The 24697-nt window shown below is 36.1% G+C and overlaps 1 protein-coding gene across 4 annotated transcripts in view; it reads left to right on the forward strand.

Moving 5' to 3' along the window:
* The window catches only part of LOC132796957 (roundabout homolog 2), a 50366-nt gene that overhangs the window by 22689 nt on the left and 2980 nt on the right, over positions 1-24697 (forward strand). Inside the window, exons 2-6 of one of the 4 annotated variants that reach the window (XM_060808327.1) lie at positions 2492-3019; positions 3865-4034; positions 11686-11871; positions 15992-16184; positions 16266-16394. In XM_060808327.1, the coding sequence (XP_060664310.1) occupies positions 2617-3019; positions 3865-4034; positions 11686-11871; positions 15992-16184; positions 16266-16394 (1081 nt within the window). In that variant the 5' untranslated portion in view covers positions 2492-2616. Of the gene's footprint in view, positions 1-2491; positions 3020-3864; positions 4035-11685; positions 11872-15793; positions 15855-15991; positions 16185-16265; positions 16395-24697 lie in introns of those variants that run through there. The other 3 variants (XM_060808329.1, XM_060808328.1, XM_060808330.1) reach the window with 3 other exon arrangements.

The raw sequence follows: 24697 nt of genomic DNA on the forward strand, positions 1-24697 counted from the left end.
AAAGTATATTTTATCGCATTTATTTACATTCATCTTCTATTAATTTCTCATTAAATGCACCCCATTGTTTTTTATGCAACTCCTCAATCAACTTGTACCACTCTTATCGACTTTAACTTATACATAGCACACTCAAATTCCATTTGGCACTTTTAACATTGTTCACTTGCCATCAATATTAATGTCAGTGTCCACACCAGCTGTTTGATTGCACTCTTCATTTCGTAATCCGTTACGTAAAGCAAATGTATCGCAGCAAGGGGCTGCAGCTGCCAACGACAACGAGAACAATTCTGATGAGCAGCAAACAAAACACAAAACACGAAAAAAGAAAACGAGACGAATACAAGGACAGATCTCAGAGGCGTGGAAGTGTGTCATACATATGATGCTCAGCTCAGCTCAGATAGGAGGTCAGAAAAGTGTTTAAGTGCACACAAAGGGCGTAGGATAGCTATAGCTATAGATGATTACAAGGGCGTCGCAATTGGATGCTTGGTGGTTGCTACGTTCCAAACGCTCAACGCTCCAACGTTGCTACGTTGCTCGGTTGGTCCTATGTTGAATGGCCTAGGATAGATAGGACACGTATCTAATAAAATGGCTAGCACGCGTCGCATGTCCTCTCTCTCTCACTCTCTCCTAGACAGACTTCGATCTGGGCCTGAGAGCCAGGCAGCAAATATTTGGCCAAGTTAGCAGTGCCTCGCTTTGTGAGCTCATTAAATTTTGTCAATGTAAATATGTGTGTGTGTGTGAGGAAAGTGGAAAATAGAAAGAGTCTCTCTGTGTGTGTGTGTGCAATGTGCAACACGTAGCATACAGTCTGAGGCAAGTCCAAGTCGTAGTCGTAGTCAAAAAGGACAGCCGGCATATGCACTTTCTGCACATTTCCTGTTGCCGAGCTGCACCGTTTGTCCTTCCTTCCTTCCTCGCCTCTGTCCTTGTGGATTTATTACGTGCAAATGTAAATAGCGGCACGTGCAGCAAGTCGGCCTGCCTCTGTGTGTGTGTGTGTGTGTCCTGCCCCAAGATGAATGCTCGCCGCGTCCTCGTCCTCGTCCTCGTCCTCGTCGTCGTCCTGCTGGCAATAAAAATGTTGTCGTCGCCAAACAAAGGCAAGGCAACATCCGCTTTTGCCCCCTTCGCCACGTTTAGTCCGCTCCGTGCTTTGTCAATAGATAAAGTATCTACAAGATACAACAGACAACGTTGACTTCCTCGGCGACTTTGACAACGCCTTCGACTATGGCCACTGTGCACACACACACACAATATGCAATATTTAGATTATTTATTTGCAGCTCCCGCTCTTGCTCCTGTTTCATGTCCTGGTTTCGCTTTACGCTTCGCTTGCAATCACTTTTTAGCGGTTTACCCATCGGTTGCCAGCAATTTGACAGCTGAATGCAAATTGCGCACAACAGGAAACTTCATTTGCCAATTGCCAACTTACAATTTACTACAACGATAGTCTTCCTCTACATAAAGAAGACCAAGTTCAACAACAAACATTGTAAGCAATGACTTGCGTCGAAACAACTTGCATCTTAGTTTACTCATTTGATTACACTTGTGGTAGACGGATCGTTTGAAAACAATTGCATAATTGAGTAACCAAATTTAGAATGTCAAGAAAGCCCGAATAAAGTATTAAATATTAATATCAAATTTCTGTCTGTTACAAAATGCATTCATTTCAATGAAAGAACCATTTGATTTACAAGATACAGTTGCATAATTAAGTGCATTTTTGAATACCAACAAAGTGCGTAAAAGAGTCTAGAAAAATGCTCTAGGAAAGTAACAAATATTATTGCAAAATTTCGTTCATTAATTAATGAGTTAAAACTACATTTCGATCGAAGAATGATTTGATTTCCTAGAAACTGGTTCTAATTAAGTGAATTTTTGAATGTCAAGTAAATTATTAAAGTGCGTAGAAAAGTCGAAGAAAAAAGCCCTAAAAAAATGTCAAATATTAATGAAAAATTTCATTCATTGATTAACAAGTTACAAAATGCAAAGAATGTATAATTAGGTGCATTTTTGAATGTCAATTAAATTATTAAAGTGGGCAGAAGTCTTTTTTTTATAATTAAGCGCATCTGACTATTTAATTTTTAAGATTCATTTATTTAAGTAGATCCTTTTACTCATATATACACCAATCTAAGTTTAGCATTCATTTAATTAAATAAAAAATTGATTTAAGCTCTTTAAAAATCAAATAATTTTCTTGTAAAATGAAGAAATGCTATTTACGTATATTTTCCTTAATAAATAATACAAGAACATTTAGAATGCTGATTGATACAACTAGTTTGTAAAGCCCTTAAGAACATCTTCCTATTGAAAGTTAGTTGGAAAAGTTCAATGAAAATCGTCAATCACAGTTCACATATGAAATTTGCAAGTTTTGTCGTTAAGTGAAATACAATTTTGCATAACTCATTTTTAAACTTTTGTGAACACAAAAACTCTTCCACAGCAAAAACACAAAACTCATCATCGTCATCGCCATAGTTATCGTTGTCGTCATCGTTATCGTCATCGCCATCATCACCATCGTCGTCGACACATTGAAGCAATGTTAATGGGAACTACATCAGTCTTATGATGATGGTGGCAACGCAACAGAACGGCGACCAAATCGCCAAAAGCAAGCAAAGCAAACGCAACGATAACTTTCAGAAGTTTCCGAATCTCAGTTGGATGTGCGGACGTCAACAGCATCAACATCAGCAACAACATCAGCAACAGCAACAGCATCAACAACAGCCACAACAGAGACAGCGACAACGACAACGTCAGCGACAGAGACAGCGACAATTAGAGACCATTAGCCAACGGCAGACCAATCAATCTACATTTGGACAGAAGCTGGCGCGTTTTCAGGCCTCTTGCGAGTTGGGCGTACGTGTGGGCGTGGCCAATCGAGGAGCTGGAGCTGGAGCTGGAGGAGTAGGGTGGCGATTGCAGCTGCTCTTGCTGTTGTTGCTGTGGTGCAATTGCATTGGTAAGTCGATTGTTTTCACGTTAAGTCGATAGCAAACTATCGAAGATTATGCAGTTGAGTTTACTGATTCAATTAAGCTTGTATCAACAGTTGTCGCTAACACATCGATAAATTATCAATAGCTTATTGATTGTGATCGACTTATCGTTACTCCTTGGCATATACATATATCTGTTTTCGATAACTTATCGATTGTTGCATGTCATCGACTATCGATAAACCGAAAACATGGCTTAACTTCTGCGCTTCGCTATCGATAAGTTTATGCTAACACATCGATAGATTATCAATAGCTTTTTGATTGTCATCGACTATCGTTAAACGAACTAACATATTATCGTTACTCCTTGGCATATACATATATCGGTTTTCGATAACTTATCGATTGTCGCATGTCATCGACTATCGATAAACCGAAAACATGGCTTCACATCTGCGCTTCGCTAACGATTAGTTTATGCCTTGGCCTTGCACTATCGATAACAATATCGAGAGCTGCTTAACACGATCGATAGATTGTCGATAGCTTATCGATAACTGAAACGCTTGCTTAAGTTATGCGCTTCTCGTTATCGATAACATTGTTATCGATAGTGATTGCTAGCATATCATTCGCTTGCTTACCAGCATTTTTAATCATTTACCTACATTTGCTTTAATTAATCACTTATTAACATGTTGAATGTATGTCATTTATTCGTTAGACCAACAAGTTACTGAAATGAACCGATAAACGCAACAAACGCAACCACAAAAAACACACAATACCATCAAATAAATAAGAAATTTCGTTAATTGTTCCAATCAATGTTTTCTCTTCATGGCAATCAACCATTGAAATGAAGATATTTCCGTTTCAAACAAATCGTCCTCAGTGAGCGCATTCGAGCCGGACTTTGTAATACCGCTGGAGAATGTCACTGTTGCCCAAGGCCGGGACGCGACCTTCACGTGTGTGGTAAACAATTTGGGTGGCCATCGGGTGAGTGCTGACGGTGCGTCAGTTCCAGCCAAGGTATGTATCGGTTTCAATCGCAGCGTTTCAATTTAAATAAAAACCCAAACGAAAAAGGAAAAAAACCATAGTACACCAAGTTTTTAACTTATTTTTTGTATTATTTATTATCGTTTATCGATTATCCGTTTTCAATTCGATATTCCATATCGAAGCACAAATTATTCGATTAAAAGTTCCGTTACGTAACCAACAACAAGAACAACAACCACATCAATATCAAACAGTTTCTCACACACCTTCTCACAAATTTGAAGTGCACCAATTTTAAGTACTTATAATGACAAATCGCACCAAAATGCACAATAATCACAATTATTATGTAACCTTTTTAAGCGCACCTTAAACTTAATAATCTCAAGTATATAAGTAAAACATATATACATCACATATAGTACTTACTTATATACAACAACTATATATATCTATATATATTATATCATAATAAATAGCACTCTGCATAGTTAACGCACCAATGCACCATATTCAAAACAATAATATCGAAAAGATTATGATACTTTCACAATTGGTTTCAAACGAAACGAATAATTCTATAGTTTAATACCCTCTCAACATTTTGGACTACTCAATGAAAAGTAAAATTCAAATTCTATTCATTTAATTATTAAATGTTTAAAGGGTATCCGCTAGTCGTCCATATTCGACTAGATATGTTTCACATGTATTTTCTTTATCAACGCATTTTTATTTTCAACAACAAAAATTCTGAACCAGAATCAACAACAGAAAGATTGAATGAGTGAGAAAAACGCATATTTAATAAAGTATTGCATAAAGAATTCAGTCGACAAAGGCAAAAACAATGAACAACACAACACAAATATGTATGTAATGTACTATTAACAATATGCTTTAAAAAAATACCAATGATTGTTGTTAACAACAATAAACAATTCCGCAACATAAAAAAAACCATGTACGACAACAGCAACGACAAATGATAATAAATGAAACCGCATAACAATCGAAATGTGAAATGTAATACAATTAAAAAGAATTGTTCTCTGACATCAAAATGCTCGACGACGCGATACTTTAAAGCATCAAAAATATTACAAAAATATGCGAATGCATTTTATTTAAAATAACTACAATTTTCTTTGATTCATTTGTTATTTTTGTTTCAAAAAATGAATAACAATGTAAACAGATTCAAATAGAAAACTTCAACAAATGTAAAAGAAGAACTACAACAGGTTTTATCGATAGTTATCCGATGAGTCAGTTTGCAAGAAATATCTTCTTTTGTATCTCTTTTATACTTTGAATAATTTAAAGTTCAAGAAAAAGATAAAGAGAATAACAATGTAAAAAGATTCAAATATAAAACCTCAACAAATGTAAAAGAAGAAGAACTACAACAGGTTTTATCGATAGTTATCCGATGAGTCAGCTTGCAAGAATTATCTTCTTTTGTATCTCTTTTATGTTTCACCAAAAGACTTTGGTTAATTTATAGTTCAAGAAAAGTGAATTAGTTGAACAAAGACGAAATATAAAATATCAACAAATGAGAAAGAAGAACTACAACAGGTTTTATCGATAGTTATCCGATGAGTCAGTTTGCAAGAACTATCTTCTTTTGTATCTCTTTTATACTTTGAATAATTTCAAGTTCAAGAGAAGTTGAACAAAGATGGACTATATAAAATATCAACAAATGAGAAAGAAGAACTACAGCAGGTCCACATCGAAAGTTATCCGATAAATCAGTGTAAGAGAATTCTGTTTGGTTGTACCTTCTTTATGTTTATTAAATGGACAAAATAGTTGGATTAATATAAAGTTCAAATAAAGTGAATTAGTTAAAGAAATGTAGAAATGTAGAACAACTACAAAAGCTTTTATCGATAGTATCCGATGAATCAGAATTTAAGAGAATTATCTCCGATGAATCAGTTTGCAAGAATTATCTTCTTTTCTATCTCTTTTATGTTTCACCAAAATACTTTGATTAATTTAAAGTTAAAGAAAAGTGAATAAGTTGAACAAAGATGGAATATAAGATATCAACAAATGAGAAAGAAGAACTACAGCAGGTCCACATCGAAAGTTATCCGATAAAGCAGTGTAAGAGAATTCTGTTTGGTTGTACCTTCTTTATGTTTATTAAATGGACAAAATAGTTGGATTAATATAAAGTTCAAATAAAGTGAATTAGTTGAAGAAATATAGAAGAACTATAACAGCTATCGCAGTTATCGATAGCTATCCGATGAATCAGTTCAAGAGAATTATCTTTTGTTGCATCTCTTTTATGTGTTTCTGGTATTACTTTCATTAGTTTATTTCGTGTTTAATTCGATGAATGCATTTTGTTTACACATCAGCAACATTTGGCTGCTTTCTCTTTTGTGTTTACATTGTGCAACGCACGTCAAAGGGTGTTAATCAACGAAATGGCATCATAAATAAAAACGCCATCTCATATATGTAAATCCACTGATGTTTCAATCAAACAAAAGCAGCACAACAATTAGAAAGACACGAGAGGCGAGAGCACGAATAAAGGGCAATGAAAGAGAGCACAACACTCAATTTCATTTTATTTAAACAATAAATAAATAAAATATTGTCAACATAATAAAATAAATTGCATTCGCTGAACGCAGAATGCGAAAAACGAGCAACTGAAATAACAAAAGGCAACAAAAAACTACCAAATAAAAAAAAACGAATAACGAATACGGTAAATTAAGTGTCAAAGAAATTTCGAATAAATACAGTTTAATAGTTAAGGTTATATTATATAAAAAATTTCGCAAACAGTTAAAGCACAAATTGAAGGAACTCGAATTAAAGAAAAACACAAAAGTTTTCGGTAAATAAAAAACAATAATATTTATATTCGATAGAAGTGCGATATTTAAAATTTTCCTAGGCCTGCAAAATTTGTACGACAAAGTAATAATAATAATAATATTAATAATAAGAAAATTCGACAAGCGGATTTCAATGACAATGGCAAATAAATGGAACAACAATAGCAACGAGCGAACAACAACAGAAATGTGCTGCATAATTTAAAACATCTTTTGCAGTGTTTTTGAAAAATACAAAAATTCACCTCTCTTTTATCAGCAAATGTGGAGAACAACAACAATAACAACGACATCGACTGCAACAAAAAGAAGTCGCATAATCGTTGCATTGTTTTCATACGCGTTTCGATTATTTTTTCATTGTTTTCTTAATCATTTTGTTATATGTTGTTTTTTTTTTTTGCGTTGCAGATTGTTTTTTACTCTTTTATATGCAATTGAGTTTTGTTTTTGTTTCAGAGTAACAGAAACAGAAACAGAAACAGCTACAGAGAAATATGAATAAAAATAAATTCAAGCGCACCGAGTTAAAACCGAAACAAACTTTGCACCATTTTCATATATATATATATGTGTATGTAGTGTGTTTGTATGCACAATAGTCCTATAGTTGTATATATTGTAGTCCTGTAGTCCTGTAGTCCTGTAGTCCTTGGTAGTCCTGTATTTAGTGCTACTGTATCCTTGCTTTATGACATTTGCTCGCTGTATTTGCATTTACATTTGGCGTTTTTACATGGCTCGCAAACAATGTTTTTATTTTCATACGTCCTTTTTTTTTTGTTGGTGTGTGTGTGTGTTTGAGTTTGTGTTTTTGTTTTGCTTTTCGTTTTTATTTATCCTTGCTGCTGAAAATTCCATTCACAATCGAAATCGGAATCCGTTGGGCACTCTTTGTATATGCGAAACGAGGAGCGAGGGGCGAGGAGCGAGGGAGGCGAAGGCGTAGCTTAACTCCCTTAGCATTACTCAATAAATTTGCTTTATTGAGTAAATAAATAAAGTGACAGTCCGAGCGACATCAAATGCCAGAAGAGCATTGTGCCCAATGCCGTGTCCTGTGTCCTGTGTTGCCACCAGTTCAACTTCAGTTGAGTTGAGTTTTTGGTGCAACTTCTGCTGTTGTTGTTGCTGCTATTTGGCTCGGTTTGCTATTTATTGGTTTATGGCGTTTTTTTTCTCTGTTTTTTATACCCGCTACCCATAGGGTAGAAGGGTATTATAACTATGTGCCGGCAGGAAATGTATGTAACAGGTAGAAGGAGGCATCTCCGACCCTATAAAGTATATATATTCTTGATCAGCGTCAACAGCCGAGACAATCTAGCCATGTCCGCCTGTCCGTCCGTCCGTCCGTCCGTCCGTCCGTCCGTCCGTCCGTCCGTCCGTATGATACACTATATCTCAGAGACTATAAGAGATAGAGCTGTAATTTTTTTTCGACAGCATTTCTTATGTTTGCACGCAGATCAAGTTTGTTTCAAATTTTTGCCACGCCCACTTCCGCCCCCTAAAATCAAAAAAAAATCGAATAACAAGCGTAATTGTAAAGCTAGAGTTGCGAATTTTGGAATATACAATAATAACTATAGTATAGTATTTATTGTTTTCTGAAAATTTGGTTCCGATCAGATAAAAATTGTCGAAGTTATTAAAGAAATACTTTTGTATGGGCAAAAACGCCTACTTACTAGGGGTCTTAGTTGCTTTGGCTGACAATCTGGTATATTGTGCCGTCTATGGTATATTTTGAATGCGGTACTATATCGATATACCATTTGGTATATTTCTAATACTTTTGCAGTATATTCGGTATATTTTGAGAATAATACCGCAATATTTTGCCTTTATTAAAAATGGGTAGCGGGTATCTCACAGTCGAGTACACTCGACTGTAGCTTTCTTACTTGTTTTTTTTTTTTTTTTGGGCTCCACTATTGACACACGGCAAACAATTGGGCGTGGCACGACAGACAGACAGTCAGAAAGAGAGACTGATAGAGAGACAGAGAGAGAGAGAGAGTCACAGCTGCATTTGCAGTCGCTTTTGTTTGCCTGTTAACTCGAGCATCCTCAATGTGCTGAGCCATCAGCATTATTGGCATCTCAGATTTTTTATTCTTTGCTTTTTTTTTGTTGAACAACAGCGCAATGCAAACGATGAAGATTCCTTTCATGGCAATTTTAATGGATTGGTGACCTCAAGTCGTTTTAATAACGACAATCGAATGTGGCATGCAAAGAGTGAAATGAATAATAGCTGCGTACTTTATCAAATATCAACATTTTAGCGGAAAGTTTTCGTCAACTATTTTTTCATACTTTCATTTAATGTCATAAAGTCATTTCATTGTTAACCATGCAACATAAGGATCACAGATCACAAAGTGAAATTACAAAAAGTGGTTAAAAGTACCAAATGTAGAGAATTTTGATTAAACTTCTCTTCTTTTAAAATTTAAGCGAGTAAAATCACAAAAATTATTAGAACCACTGAATGTAGAGAATTGATTTATCTTCTATTCTATTCTATTCTATTCTATTCAAATTCGACATCTGTAACATTAAAACGACACGCAAGCTTCTTAATCCGTAGAATTTAATTCAAAGTAACAAATAAGAATAAATAAATAAACAATAAATTGCAAAGCGAACCAAAACAGCAATAACAACATGAATTCAATAAGCTGCATCTGATAACAGTAATGTTAAAATACAGTCTGCGAATTCTTTAACATAGTAGTTACTCATACAACTTAACAGCCTTCGAAACTGTAATCATAACAGCGATGTTTTTAAAAGTATCAGTTCCTTAACATTACTTTTAACATAACATGTTAACGTGAGAATAATATCAGTCTGCTAACATAACATTAACAGTCTACAAATTTTTTCACATTAGTAATCATGCAACCTAACAGAAGTGCACATGTTAACATAAGAATCGAACATAAATAGAAATTAGAAAATCTGGAAACATAAATAGAAATAAACAGTTTACATCTTAATTTACTTTAGTAATCATACAACTTAACAGCATTAAAATGGTATGTCTAACAGTGATGTTATTAAGACAATAATATCAGTCTGGTAACATAAAATTGACAGTCTACAGATTCTTTTACATTAGTAATAATACTACTTAACAGCGCTGTGATTAACAATCTCAGTTCTTTAACATAACATGTAAACCACAACTGTAGCTTGGTTGGTTTCGCTTTGCCTCTGTCTTTAAATTAGTTGCCAAGCAGCAGCGGAAACAACAACAAAAGTTCAAAGCAAAAATAGAAGCCATCTCATTCTGGCCTTTGTACACAAAGATCAGCCTCGCAGATTAGCCTTCTCACTTGCACATCTGAGCGACATTATCCTAATGAAAATATAGAGTCAGAACAGAGAGTAAAGAGGGATAGAGAGAGAGAGAGAGCCTCATGTTACCATTGCGCTCTAAAGTAGGCAACAGTTTTATGTAATTTTTTTGTTCAGCTTTACCTTTGCTTATCCTTTGACTTTGCCAGCATGTGTGTGTGTGTGTGTGTGTGTGTGTTTTGTTTCTTTGTAGTTTTGTTCAGTATTAGGCTTTTGCATGTATTACGTGTGTGCTTTTCCTTCTGTTCTGTTTTACGTTTTTTGTATTTTCTGTTACTTTTTTCTTTCATTTGCATTAAATGTCAACTGTTTAAATGTTAGTATTGCACCTGCAAAAAGAACTGCCAACTACCTGCCCCGCCCACTAAGCAAAAAAAAAAAACGAAAAGAATAATAAAATAAATACCCACATCCACTCCAACTTGTACAATGTATATGTTTATTCTTTGATGGATTTTCTTCAGTTGAAAAAGCAGAGCAAAGCAAAACGTTGACAAATGTAAACTAATTGTGAAATTTTTCTTCTCTCTACACACACACATACACACATTCAAACACTCGTCCAACAAATGACCACAAAACCATTTCCACTAATTGCACTTGAAATATCCCGATTTCATATCCTTGACAACACAAAATCCTCCCCCTCCTCCCCCTCCCACCAACATTTGGCTTCCCACCATCTGAACGGAAAACTTGCAAAAACTTGCGGCATCAACAACGATAAAATTGCGTTTTTGCCTTGTGTTGCCGCCTGCAACGAAAAATGGAAATGGCGTCAAATTGCGCTGACATCTGACGACGCTGACGACTAACTAACATCCTCCTCCTCCTCGTGGGGCATTGTCAACGATACTGACACCAAAACGACACCAACAAAACGGCCAACTTTTGTACCGTTGATGCCCATCCTCCTCTTCTCCTCTCTCTCCTCTTCCTGCTCCTGTCAACTTGGTTACCAACTGTGGAATGGCATCGCCAACTGGCGCCGCAAAACGCAAAACTTCCAACAAAATTCTAATACATCCGCAAATCGATTTCGATGGCCTGCAACATCGAACCTTTACTTTACCACCAACAACAACTACAAAAAATCTGAAAAAAAAAACACGAAACCGGAAATTGCTGAATGCGCACTGATGTCGATGACGTTGCGTTGACCAATAACGACAACAAATGCAACATTTTAAAACGCGAATGTCAACAAATGGGATTAATAATAATAATACGTTTTAAACAAAAATACATTAATGCGCACATCACAATGCAATTGGCAAAAAAACGCTACATCAACAACTACAACAATTAACCACACACAACACAATTGCAACGATATGAAATGAAATGAAATGAAAACGTCTCATCATCTCGTCGCAAAATGTCGTTGTCATCAACTGGTCTGGGATGTGGATGGGCCTTGGTGGGATGTCCATCATCAGGTCGCATGGATTAAGGCCGATGCAAAGGCAATTCTGGCCATACACGAGCATGTGATAACCAACAATGATCGATTATCGGTGACGCACAACGACTACAACACATGGACCCTCAACATACGCAGCGTTAAAATGGAGGATGCCGGCAAATACATGTGCCAGGTTAACACCGATCCAATGAAAATGCAAGTAAGTACAAGTCAGATAAACCCGCATTTTGAGTGACTTTAACCACACTCGATTTTAAGTACCTTTCAATGTTGTAAGCCTATCGCATTCGAGAATTATGTAAGGTTGTCATTCAAATTCAAATTAAAGTTGAAAAGTGTTTTAAAAGCTTTAATTATATTGTATATCATTCATTCAACTTCTTAAGTGAACACTCCACGATTATAAACGATTCTATACTATATCATAGTGAAAGCTCAAAGTGCAAATTGGATTTTAAGAACCTTTCAATGTTGTAAGACTATCCCATAGTTGAACGGAGCATTACGTAAAGTTGTCAATCAAATTAAGCTTAACAAGTAAGAAAGTTACAGTCGAGTGTGCTCGACTGTGAGATACCCGCTACCCATTTTTAATAAAGGCAAAATATTGCGGTATTTTTCAAAATATACCGAAAATAGTAAAAATATACCAAATGGTATGTTTGGTATATCGATATAGTACACCATTCAAAATATACCATAGACGGCACAATGGACCAGATTGTCGGCCAAAGCAACTCAGACCCCTATACAAAAGTATTTTTTTAATAACTTCCACAATTTTTATCTGATCGCAATCAAATTTTTAGGAATCATAACTACTTTAGTAATTATTGTATATACCAAAACTTGCAACTCTAGCTTTAAAATTCCGCTTGTTATTAGATTTTTTTGATTTTCGGGGGCGGAAGTGGGTGTGGCAAAAATTTGAAGCAAGTTTGATCTGCGTACAAACATAACAAATGCTGTCGAAAAAAATTACAGCTCTATCTCTTATAGTCTCTGAGATCCAGTGTTTCATACGGACGGACGGACAGACAGACAGACGGACATGGCTAGATCGTCTCGGCCGTTGATGCTGATCAAGAATATATATACTTTATAGGGTCGGAGATGCCTCCTTCTACCTGTTACATACATTTCCTTCTACCCTATGGGTAGCGGGTATAAAAAGTCGTTTATAGTAAATTTATATTATAATTCATTCATTCAATCCTTTAAGTGAATACTCTATGATTAAAAACCATTTTTGTCTACGTTTCTGAAACCATATCATAGTAAAAGCTCCAAGAGCAAACTTAACTCTAGCAAATTGAATTGAATGCAAAATAAATGCAAGCATATTTTTGGGGGGCAAACAAATGAAAACTTGTCCATTTTGCCTGAGCCTGAGATAAGCCTTTGTCAAAACATTCAAACAAAAGAGTCGTTTATGTGTAAACAAGGCCAAAAAATCGAGTCAACATGTGTTCGCAGCATATTTGCTTGTGAAATGCATGTTATTAAAAATAAACTGTCTAACAGCAGAACAAATGCAACAAAAAATGAGAGAAAAATGTAATCCGCACTTAATACAGTAAATAAAATGAAAACAAAAACACCGATGCACACAAGCAAAACTAATTCGTGACTGTGACTGTTGGCCCTAAGGGATATTAATCTGTTTGCGATTTCACAAACATATTGTTGCATATAAATATTTCTCATTTCATTGCAATTTATCACAGAGAAAGCTCGGCTATCAGCTTGCTTTGTGAGCTCTCGAATATGCAGTAAAAAAATACACAAAAAAAAAACCAGTTGAGTGTGCTCGACAGTGAAGTATGCAAAGAACTAAATTGGATTTTCATTAGATTTGATATTTTTGATAAATTCGATATGGATCGACACAATTACAAATAAAAGCAAAAGAAAATATATATACGATTACAATTCCCACCAAGTAATATCAACACTTATAGCTCTCAAGTGCGCAGTAAACAAAAAGTTGAAAATTTCGGGAATGTGCAAAAAAATGCAATAATAATAGTTAAAAATGCAAATGCATGAAATGAAATGAATTTACTTTGGGGGGAGCTGCACTTGTCATATGCCTTTGACTGGATGGTTGCTGCAGCGTTGCCAGACTGTCTGCGAGCAACGTTTTGGGTATCTATATGTGTGCGTGTGTGTGTGTGTGCGTATGTGTTTGTGTGTGAAGAGCGGGGTTTGCTGACATTTAAACACGATATATAAACAATGGAGCACTTTAATGACAAAAATAAATAACAAACAATGCGGCAGCAGCAGCAGAACAGTCTGTCTTCCCTCTCCCTCTCTCTCTCTCTCTCTCTCGAACTCATACTCCCATGTCTGTTGCCTCTCTGTCATCAAGTTGCGTTACGTTAAGCTTTCCTCTTGCTGCTCGCAGTCTCACCCATTAAATGCCCCGCGCGACATGTGCAAAGCGATTGCGTTTTCAATTTCATTTCATTTCGTCATTCCTCCGTTACGTCTCCATTCCAGCTGCAGCGCAGCGCCCTCTGTCGGCAACGGCTTGTAATAAAATCAACCTAACAAAGCGAATTGAGTGAAAAGCAAATATGAGACAAATAAAATGCAAACAGGAGGCAGCTTCACATCTGCCTTTTTAACCCATTCTTCGTTACTCCCCTTTTTCTCCTTTTATCCTTTCTCGTTTCTCGTTTGTTTTTTTTCGTATAAATTTCGCGCTTCACTCGTTTGGGGTTTTTTGTGACGTTGACTTTATTTTATGACGCAACTGTCAACTGCAGAAAAAACAAAAACTACATACAACAACAACGACGACGACGACGATATCAGCGTCATATTAATTTACAATAAAAAACAACGCAATAGCTAAAGGCAAATTCACTTAACATCACATAACTTGTTATTTTACTGCTACTAAAATATAAATATTCTGCAAGAATAACGCAACGGATATAATGCAAAATAAATGCGCATCGTTTGTGACGTCACTGCTGTGTGATGCCTTGCAGCGTCATCTATTGGCATGTAGCTTGTGACGTCCTTGCGCTTGCATTGCAGTCACCTTATAAGCAAATGTGCAATGAACGCCAAAATTCGCTCCTGCTCACTCTATCCGCTCTTTTTGCGTTTGTCCCGCCGAAAAGCGCACACATACACACACACACACACACATATACGCACGTGTGTGCACCTTTGCCAATTTTTAAATAGCATGTTGAAATTAAGATAATGCAAACTCACCCAGCTTATGCCGTCAACGTCGCCATCTGTGCGATCACTTTAACGTCACGATACCGAACACAAACACTATTTAACTATGCAAATATATTTGCTATTTAGTAAACAAATTAATTAGCACAACGCGCGTCGCGGCCGCAAATGAAAACTGAAAAGTGAACGACACTTCACACTTAACTACTTAACGACTTAACGACTCGTTCTCTCTCGCTCTGGCTGCTGCGCTTGCCTTTGCTTTATCTTGTCCATCTTGTATGACAAAGGCGGAGCATTAATTGAACGTGGGAGGTAACTCTGCAAGAACAAAATAGTGTAGCTTTAATTTATTACATTGAAATGAGCGCATAATTTAAGCAAACAAATGCAGGCAGTGAATCTAATAAATGTGTATTAAGTTAATTATTTTGACACTCATGCAGTCGATCCGCCTTCAACATGAAAGCTGAACGACACCCACACATACACACATACACACTCACTTGTCTACACACAAAAGTGAACGCAACTTTGCGAAATGCTGCTGTCTCGCTTTTGCAAAAGATCGTTTACTTTATACGCGCAGGGCGGAGCATTGACATCAATTTAGTGCGTAAGAGTGAGAGAGCTGTATGCGCTAATAAAATATAACTTGCACAGTGTAGCAAACATGATGTAGAAATGTAAACATAGAAATGTAAACATAGTAACGTTATCCAACGTTATCAACATTGAAAAGTCAAAATACTATCTTAGCAAAAAAAAAAATGTTAGCTCCTTAATTCAAAATTAAAACTATATTAATATGCTTTCAACATACCACTTGCACTGTGGCAACAATGTTGCAGTAATAAAAACATAATAAATATAAAAATGTAATAACATATAATTATATTATAAATAATAATAAATAACAAAACCAATATAAGTTGAAGTCAACATAAGTACATATCATATCAAAAGAAAGCTTAAAAGGCAAGAAAATATATAAAAACTTTTTACTTAGTTAATTATGTTTAAGTAATATGAAATATATAAAAATTTAAATGCAATTAAAATAACTTTGATACAATTTTTCTAAATATTCGCTGTTGTTTCTTTCATTTTCTTAGACCGCCACACTAGAGGTGGTCATACCGCCAGATATCATCAATGAGGAAACATCTGGTGACATGATGGTGCCCGAGGGAGGCTCCGCCAAGCTTGTGTGTCGTGCACGCGGCCATCCAAAACCAAAGATCACATGGCGTCGTGAGGATGGACGTGAGATCATTGCACGCAATGGCGTGCATCAGAAAACCAAAGGTGAGAATGGGGCTATCAAAGAAAGCAACCGCATGTCAATCTTAAATGCCATATTTATGAAACAAAAATTCCAAATTGCAGCCATTTCGGTTGAGGGTGAAATGCTGACGCTGTCGAAAGTCACGCGATCGGAAATGGGCGCCTACATGTGCATCGCCTCGAATGGCGTGCCACCCACCGTCAGCAAACGGATGAAGCTACAGGTGCACTGTGAGTATAAACTAACCTCGCTTTTACATCAAGTACCAAGTTAGGTGGGATAGGTAGGGATAGGGAGTAAGTGAGTAGGTGTCTAAGAAATGCTTTGATTTATTGCCCATCGCGCGCATAATAATAATAATAATAATCATAATCATAATGGCCACTCATACACATACCAGTGTAACAACGGATATGCGAATATGCGGATGTGCGTGCGTGAAGCGAAGGCAACGAAGTGAACCGCAGCATATAACGCAGCGGCAATAACGCGAACTGCAAGTGTTTCCGTTTCGATTTCCGGCACCTTCCTTCCTTCCTTCGCAAACGCAAACTTTCCAAATGCATTAGCGCCAAACTGAAGGAGAACTCGGGTCTAGACACTTGCTCCAAACGTCACGTTTCAGTAGTAAAAAATTTGTTTTTTTTTTGTATATAAGAAGTAGTACATACTTTAAGCCAGCGACTTGAGCACACTGTGCAGTGTAGACTATGGTTGTTGTTGTCCTGCTCACACTCTCAGGCAGCACGTTAAACTTAATGAAATTTCAGCAAGCCAAAAAAGGGGCAAACACCTGCAGAAGGAGAGCGCTTTAAGAGCAGCAGATCTAGATGATATCTGCAAATTATATTGACACTGCACAAATGTTCACACCTTAAAGTTTGTGTGCGTGTGTGTGAGTGTGTGTGTGTCAGTGTGTGCGTCGTCCTACTTAAACATGTCAAAATATATTCTGCTTTTGCTCTTCTTCGTCGCCGCAAAAATTAATTTCCATTTTTTTATCTGCTCCAATTTTTCGACTTTGCTTTCTCTCATTTCATTTCATTTCGTTTCGTTTCATTTCTTTTGTCATTTCATTCTCATCTCCACGTCTCTAGCTGTCATTCAGCTGAATGCACCCCCCCTTCGCCACGCCTTCTTCTTTCTCTCTCACCATTCGTATTTTTTGGTTGCCCCTTTATTGCTTTCGGCTTTGTTAGCTGCTGCTGCGCTGCGACTGCGTCTCAATTTCAATTTAAAAACCCATATGGAGCAGCCTCCTCCCCTTCCCCCTCCACCACTCTCTCTTTCTCTTTCGCACGCGCTTTCACGTCTTCTTTTGACATGTTTGCTCCTCCCGCCTCCTTCCACACTGCTTCGTTTGGCTGTCTACGCTTTTGCCTTGTTGTCTTAACCTGACTTTAAGCCACCCTTAACCTCAGTACGCTTGATTTCTTGAGCTGCTGCAGCGCTTTGCTTGATTGATTTTAATCAGAAAATTAAGTGGCTCTTTGGCTCTTCTTTCGCCAGCCACGAGCAGCTCAACAAGACCGTTAAATATCCACGTCTTTCTCTCTCTCTCTCTCTCTCTCTCTTTGTGTGTGTCTGTTTGTGTTTGCGTCGCGCTGTCTGTCTGCGATAGCTCGAATGGAGTGAGGTTTGTGGTTAGCTCTGTGTGGTGCAATATTTCGGTACTTTAACGAAGCAGCTTACAAATAGTACAACTCAAACACACACACACACACACACTCAAGCACTTGGCTATCTCTTTTACACACACACACGCGCGCACTTAAAGCTCCACAGGTTGAAAGCGCTTAAAAGCTCAAACCTAATCAGACTTAATGGGCAGCCCCATTGAAGGACGCATCTGTTTGGTTGTCTGCAACTAAGTAGAAGTCCTATTCATTAGCTCCAGTTTCTTAGACCCTGCGCTTTCAGCTATACCGAGTATACTGCATGCATTTGCAGTATGGTTTGAAAATTCTTTTAACTATAATTGCAATTCATACTGTTTAAAATCTCTTCAATACATTTTCATACTTTTTATTAATATTTATTTAATTTCTTTTTAGCTAAAGATTCTCATGTGATTTCTATTTCTTTCATTCCCTTCTTTTTGCTTACATATTTTTGAAAAACTCTTTTTAATAAATTATCTTATTAACTATTATTATCCAGTTCCTTATACAATTTTAGGAGATATATTGAAAACGATTTTAAAAATAGAAAACAAAAACAAAATTGTTTTGATTTTGTAAAGATAATAATACATAAAATAAAAACTTGTATTTCTTATATTTTGTTGTATGCATTATTATCTTTTCAAAATCATTTTCTAATTAGCAAGTCCCTAAAGAGTCTTAATTGCTATATACAATTTCGAAATCCATTCAACTTTTCAAAATTGCAAATATAATTCGGTATACAAAATGCATTTTCCATAGCATAAAAGTAAAATTATAGTCTATATATGTGAAGTATGGCAACGCGAGCTTAGTGAAAGGATATGGCAGCACTGATCACGAAAGCAAGATCGACGAGAAGTCAGTTGGTGTGTCACAGGAACAGTTGTCCTCTAATCGTGTTGATAATTAATCTATTTAATTTATCATTACTTCATTACTTTTATATTTTCTATCAATAAATTACTCTACTTTGTTACATATGATATATATATATATATATATATATATATATATATATATATATATATATATATATAAATATATATATGCATATTTTGAAATCAAATCAATAGCACACTCGACTGTAGCTTTATACTTGTCTTTTTTGTTTTAATAATTTTTATACCCGCTACCCATAGGGTAGAAGAGTATTATAACTTTGTGCCGGCAGGAAATGTATGTAACAGGTAGAAGGAGGTATCTCCGACCCTATAAAGTATATATATTCTTGATCAGCTTCAACAGCCGAGACGATCTAGCCATGTCCGTCTGTCCGTCCGTCCGTATGAAATACTGGATCTCAGAGACTATAAGAGATAGAGCTATAATTTTTTTTTCGACAGCATTTGTTATGTTTACACGCAGATCAAATTTGTTTCAAATTTTTGTCATGCCCACTTCTGCCCCCGCAATTTAAAAAAATCGAACAACAAGAGTAATTTTAAAACTAGAGTTGCGAATTTGGGTATATACAATAATTACTATAATAGTTATAATTCCTGAAAATTTGGTTGCGATCAGATAAAAATTGTCGAAGTTATTAAAGAAATACTTTTGTATGGGCAAAAACGCCTACTTACTAGGGGTCTTAGTTGCTTTGTCTGCTAGTATTTTCGGTATATTTTGAAAATAATACCGCAATATATAAAGTGGTTAGCGTGTATCTCACAGTCGAGTACACTCGACTGTAGCTTTCAGACATGTTATATTTGATTTTCTTTCACTTTGGCATTTTCTCTGTTAGCGATTAAGCGTATATTTTGCTAAGCGTGTGCAAATAGATGACAGCTGTGGCTAGTCGCAAATAGTGAGTGACGCAGTTGCTCAGCTTGTGATCGCCATCGCTGTTGCAGTTGCAGTTGCAGCTAAGCACACAACACAACCAAGCTGGACTATAAAAAGCACGTCGTAATCTGTGGGAAATTCGTAGTCGATTTCCAACTGCGAAGTAGACGACAATGCGAACCTTTATTCTTGTGACTTTGGTCGCTCTCGTGGCTGTGGCCATTGCCCAGGGTCCGCCACCTCCACCACGTGGTGCAGGCGGACCAGGACCAGGTGGTCCAGGAGGTCCAGGAGGTCCAGGCGGTCCAGGACCAGGCGGTCCAGGTGGTCCCGGCGGCGAGGGTGAATTTGGAGGAGCTCTGGTTGGTGGCGGCGGCCGTGGAGGCGGCGGCGGTGGTCGCGGAGGTGGCGGCGGTGGTCGCGGGGGCGGCGGCGGAGGTCGTGGAGGCGGCGGTGGTCGCGGAGGTGGCCCTGGAGGACATGGTCCACCAGGTGGCTGGGGATCGCCATGGGATCCATGGGGTCCATGGGGTCCACCACCACCGCCACCACCACGTCGCTCCAGCACCACGGAGAGCACCAGCAGCAGCAGCAGCTCCAGTTCCAGCTCCAGTTCGAGCAGCAGCTCAAGCTCCAGCACAAGCACTACGTCCACGACTTCCACAACCACCGAGTCGACGAGCACTAGCACTAGCACCACCCCAAGCTCGACGAGCACCACCACCCAAGCCGGCTCCGGATAGATGGATGCCCGGCATCCATGCTCTAATGATGCTGCTTCTCCTCGGCATCGAGCGACAGCTAGCTCGCTATTCGTGTTGAAATAAAAAAAAACTTTGATTATGCATTGACTGCGACTATTTTAATGAACTTATTTAGCTTCCAGATTAGCTGCCTGTTGTCCCATTTTGAGTTTTTAGACATCAGCTCTAGGTTAACCATTTCTATTTCCGTTGCGACCGCCAGCATCAATCCTTAATATTAAAAGCATAGCCTCCAAAAAAAACCCAGGATTGAACTAACGAATGTCATTTCTTAGTGTATTCAGATGAACTACAGTCGAGTCTGCTCGACTGCGAGATACACGCTACCCATATCTAAAAAGATCGAAAAAGCGAAACTAAAATATATTTGGTATATTAATATAATAATCTAAAATAAGTGCAAGCTTGTATGTTATTATTCTTAAAATATACCAAATTAATGTAACGCAAAAATACTAAAATATACCGAAAACTGTATTTGGTATATAAATATAGTACCACATTCAAAATATACTATACTAAACATACCACAGAGTTAAAAATATATCATAAAAAACAAGATAGATACCACAGAGTACTGAATATATCAGATATCCAGCCAGAGTATCTAAGATCTTATTACAAAAGGCGATGACAGAAATCTTTAATATTATATTAAATTAATGCTCCGATTGAATGATATATCTTTCGCATAGTTAATACCATTTTGAACTTTAAAAATTTGGCATTCCGCTGCTCAAAAATTGCTGTTAAATGCACTGCTTAATTTGAAGAATCTCGGCAAGACGTTCGCTCAACTATTCTGCAATTTTACACAGATATTAAAATGTGTAACTCTTTTAGCGAAAGATTAAGAAAATCTCTACAGAATTTTCGATTTTCGATTTCAAATTTATAGTTTCATGAATATTCTCAAAAATAATAAGCACGCAGACACTATTAAGTTAAAATGATGTATTAAACCCCTTTAAGATACTTGCTATTGAGGCAACAAGAAATTACGCATACGCCGTGTGTGTCAGTGGTGTTTTTGTAATTTCAGCTGTGTTGCAGCAGTTGCAAAACTCTATTAGAACAAATTGAATTTTCAATAAGGGGTAGGCCAATGCAGCAACAGAACAGAGCAGAACAGACAAAATGGGAGGCAGGGATTACAACTCGAATCGACACTAACAACACATGACATATGCTACATTATTCGGAGGCACACACACACTCACACACACAGACACATGAGTGAGGCATGCACAAATCCAATAAATTGACCAATAATGAACGGTTGAACGCAGCCAATGTTGAGACAAAAGGTCTCATGCCACAATGTTCGAGGGGCATGCCACAGCGGACAGCTGGCAGACCAAAACAGAAAAAACAACAAAAAAAAATGAAACAGAAACAGAAAAAGAAGACAAACAACAGCAAAGTTGAAAAGCCAAAAAACAATGATGGTCAGTGGCTGCTGCTGTTGCTGCCCCGCAGCCAAGCGCCAAGAAACTGCCAAAGACAACAGGCAAAAATATCCTGCCAAAAACAAAAAAAAAAAACAGCTGAAACGAAACAAAAAAAAAACAAAAAACCTCAAACTGACACGAAACACGCAACAATGAAGCAAGCATATATGGAGGAGGTAAAAACTGAGTGAGCGCTCAACGAATATGGGAATACGCTGCCTTCGATTATTTATCTATTTATAATAGTTACATTTATGTATGAAAACTATAGGAAAACAGTGCAGTATTTTTCGTAAAATAATAAAAATATACCAAAGTCCATATTTTGTGTCTCTAGAGTACGAAATATACCACCGAGTAAAGAAAATACCAAAAAGTGGTAAATATACCATAAAGTACAAAATATACCACAGAGTAAAGAAAATACCAAAGAGTGGTAAATATACCATAAAGTGCAAAATATACCATAGACTTAAGAATATACCATTTTGGCTGACAATCTGGTATGTCGGTATATTTTGAACTTTGGTTTATATAATAGTTACATTTCAATATAAGTACTACAGGAAAACAGTGCAGTATTTTTCGTAAAATAATAAAAATATACCAAAGTCCATATTTAGTGTATTGATGAAGTGTACACTCAAATTTTCCTAGAGTACAAAATATACCACAGAGTAAAGTTAATACCAAAGAGTGGTAAATATACCATAGAGTACAAAGTATACCATGGTCTAAAGAATATACCATTTTGGCTGACAATCAGGTATGTTGGTATATTTTGAACTTCTGTATGTGCTGCACTCTTTGGTATATTTTTGAATCTATGGTATATTTTAAATATAGTACTGTATTAATATACCTAAATTTGTGTATTGATGAAGGGTACATTCAAATTTTCCCTAGAGTACAAAATATACCACAGAGTAAAGAAAATACCAAAGAGTGCTAAATATACCATAGACTAAATAATATACCATTTTGGCTGACAATCTGGTATGTTGGTTTTTTTTTTAACTTCTGTATGTGCTGCACTCTTTGGTATATTTTTTAATCTATGGTATATTACATTTACATTTAAATATAAGTACTACAGGAAAACAGTGCAGTATTTTTCGTAAAAATAATAAAAATATACCAAAGTCTATATTTTGTGTATTGATGAAGTATACATTCAAATTTTCCCTAGAGTACAAAATATGTCACAGAGTAAAGAAAATACCAAAGAGTGGTAAATATACCATAGAGTACAAAATTTACCATAGTTTTAAGAATATACCATTTTGGCTGACAATCTGGTATGTTGGTATATTTTGAACTTCTGTATGTGCTGCACTCTTTGGTATATTTTTTAATATAGTACTGTATCAATATACCTAAATAGCATACCAATGGCTTTTTACGTATATTAATAATGATTTTTTGTATTTTTGCGGTATATTGATTTGGTATATTTTTGAAATTAATACCTCACCATTTTTCTTTTATTCACAATGAGTAGCGGATATCTCACAGTCGACCACACTCGACTGCAGCTTTCTTACTTGTTTATATATGCTGTTAAATGTTTATTAATTTAATTGCTTATTAAATTATTCTTTACCAAAATCTAAATTCAGTTGTTTAATTATGTTTTTTTCGACGTCTCAAAGCGTTTTTAAGCAGCCAATATACCGCAGAATGTCGAGACCTCAACTGGCTGCGAAAAATTGCCACTGCTTTTGCGAGTGTTTTTCCTGTCTTACACTGCCATGGAGTTTGACTGTTCGAACTTCGAATACGCAATCTGCTTTTGGCAGTCTGTAAACGCTTTTCTTTTGGTGCTTGCTAACAACAAAATAATTCATTTTCAATTAAAATCGTATCAGTTGAGTTTCTTTTTCTTTCAAGTTGAGTCTGCTCGACTGCTAATGCTATGTTGGCAAAATGAAGAGTCAAATAAGATGATTAAAAAATAAAGGATGAAAGAATAACAGCAAAATTGGTAAAAAGAAAATAAGCAGAGTTCTTTAAATAATACAAAATTGCGCCCCAGTCATGTTTTTTTATATTTTATTTATTATTAAATTTATTATTGAATTGATGTCATTTGTTTTATAATGATCTTAGTTGCTTTGGCTGACAATTTGGCATATTTTGTACTCTATGGTATATTTAAATGCAGTACAATATCGATATAACAAATATAGCTTTCGATATATTTCGGTATTTTCGTAGTATATTTATATAGTATATATATCGATATATCAAACATAGCATTCGGCATATTTTAGTGTTTTTGACGGCATAGTTATACATATGTGGATATACCAAGTATAGCCATCAGTATATTTTTAGTATTTTTGCAGTATATTTCTGGTATATTTTTTTAATGTAGTTTTATTCAAAATGGATAGCAGGTCTCTCATAGTTGAGCAAGATTGTAAATCAGCATTTATTCTTATTAGCACATATTCCTTAATTATGATAAAAAACAAACTTTAAAATTAAAATAAATAAGAAATACAAAACAGAAAATATAGTTTAATTTATCAAATACATATTTATTTATATTTTAACAGAAATTTCGAAAATTTTCGAAAATGAATAAAAGTGCATAAATAATGAAATTCGTTTGTTTCGAAAATTTCAAGAAATCTTATTCTTAATGTTAAGTTAAATCTGATACTATATAATGATATATAGAACTGCTATATTTTGCTCCAATTTGATAACGCTCGGGTGTGAAGCGTGTGGCAAGTTACTAATGATGATGATACTGACAACAATGATGATGACTAACTTTAACAGCTCTTTAATCTTTACTCTCTGTTTATCTCTTTCTTTCTCTTTCTTCGTCTCTGTTTATCTCATTTTTTGTGCACTT

The sequence above is a fragment of the Drosophila nasuta genome, chromosome X (assembly GCF_023558535.2).
Source record: "Drosophila nasuta strain 15112-1781.00 chromosome X, ASM2355853v1, whole genome shotgun sequence".
In the NCBI taxonomy this organism is placed as follows: Eukaryota; Metazoa; Arthropoda; class Insecta; order Diptera; family Drosophilidae; genus Drosophila; species Drosophila nasuta.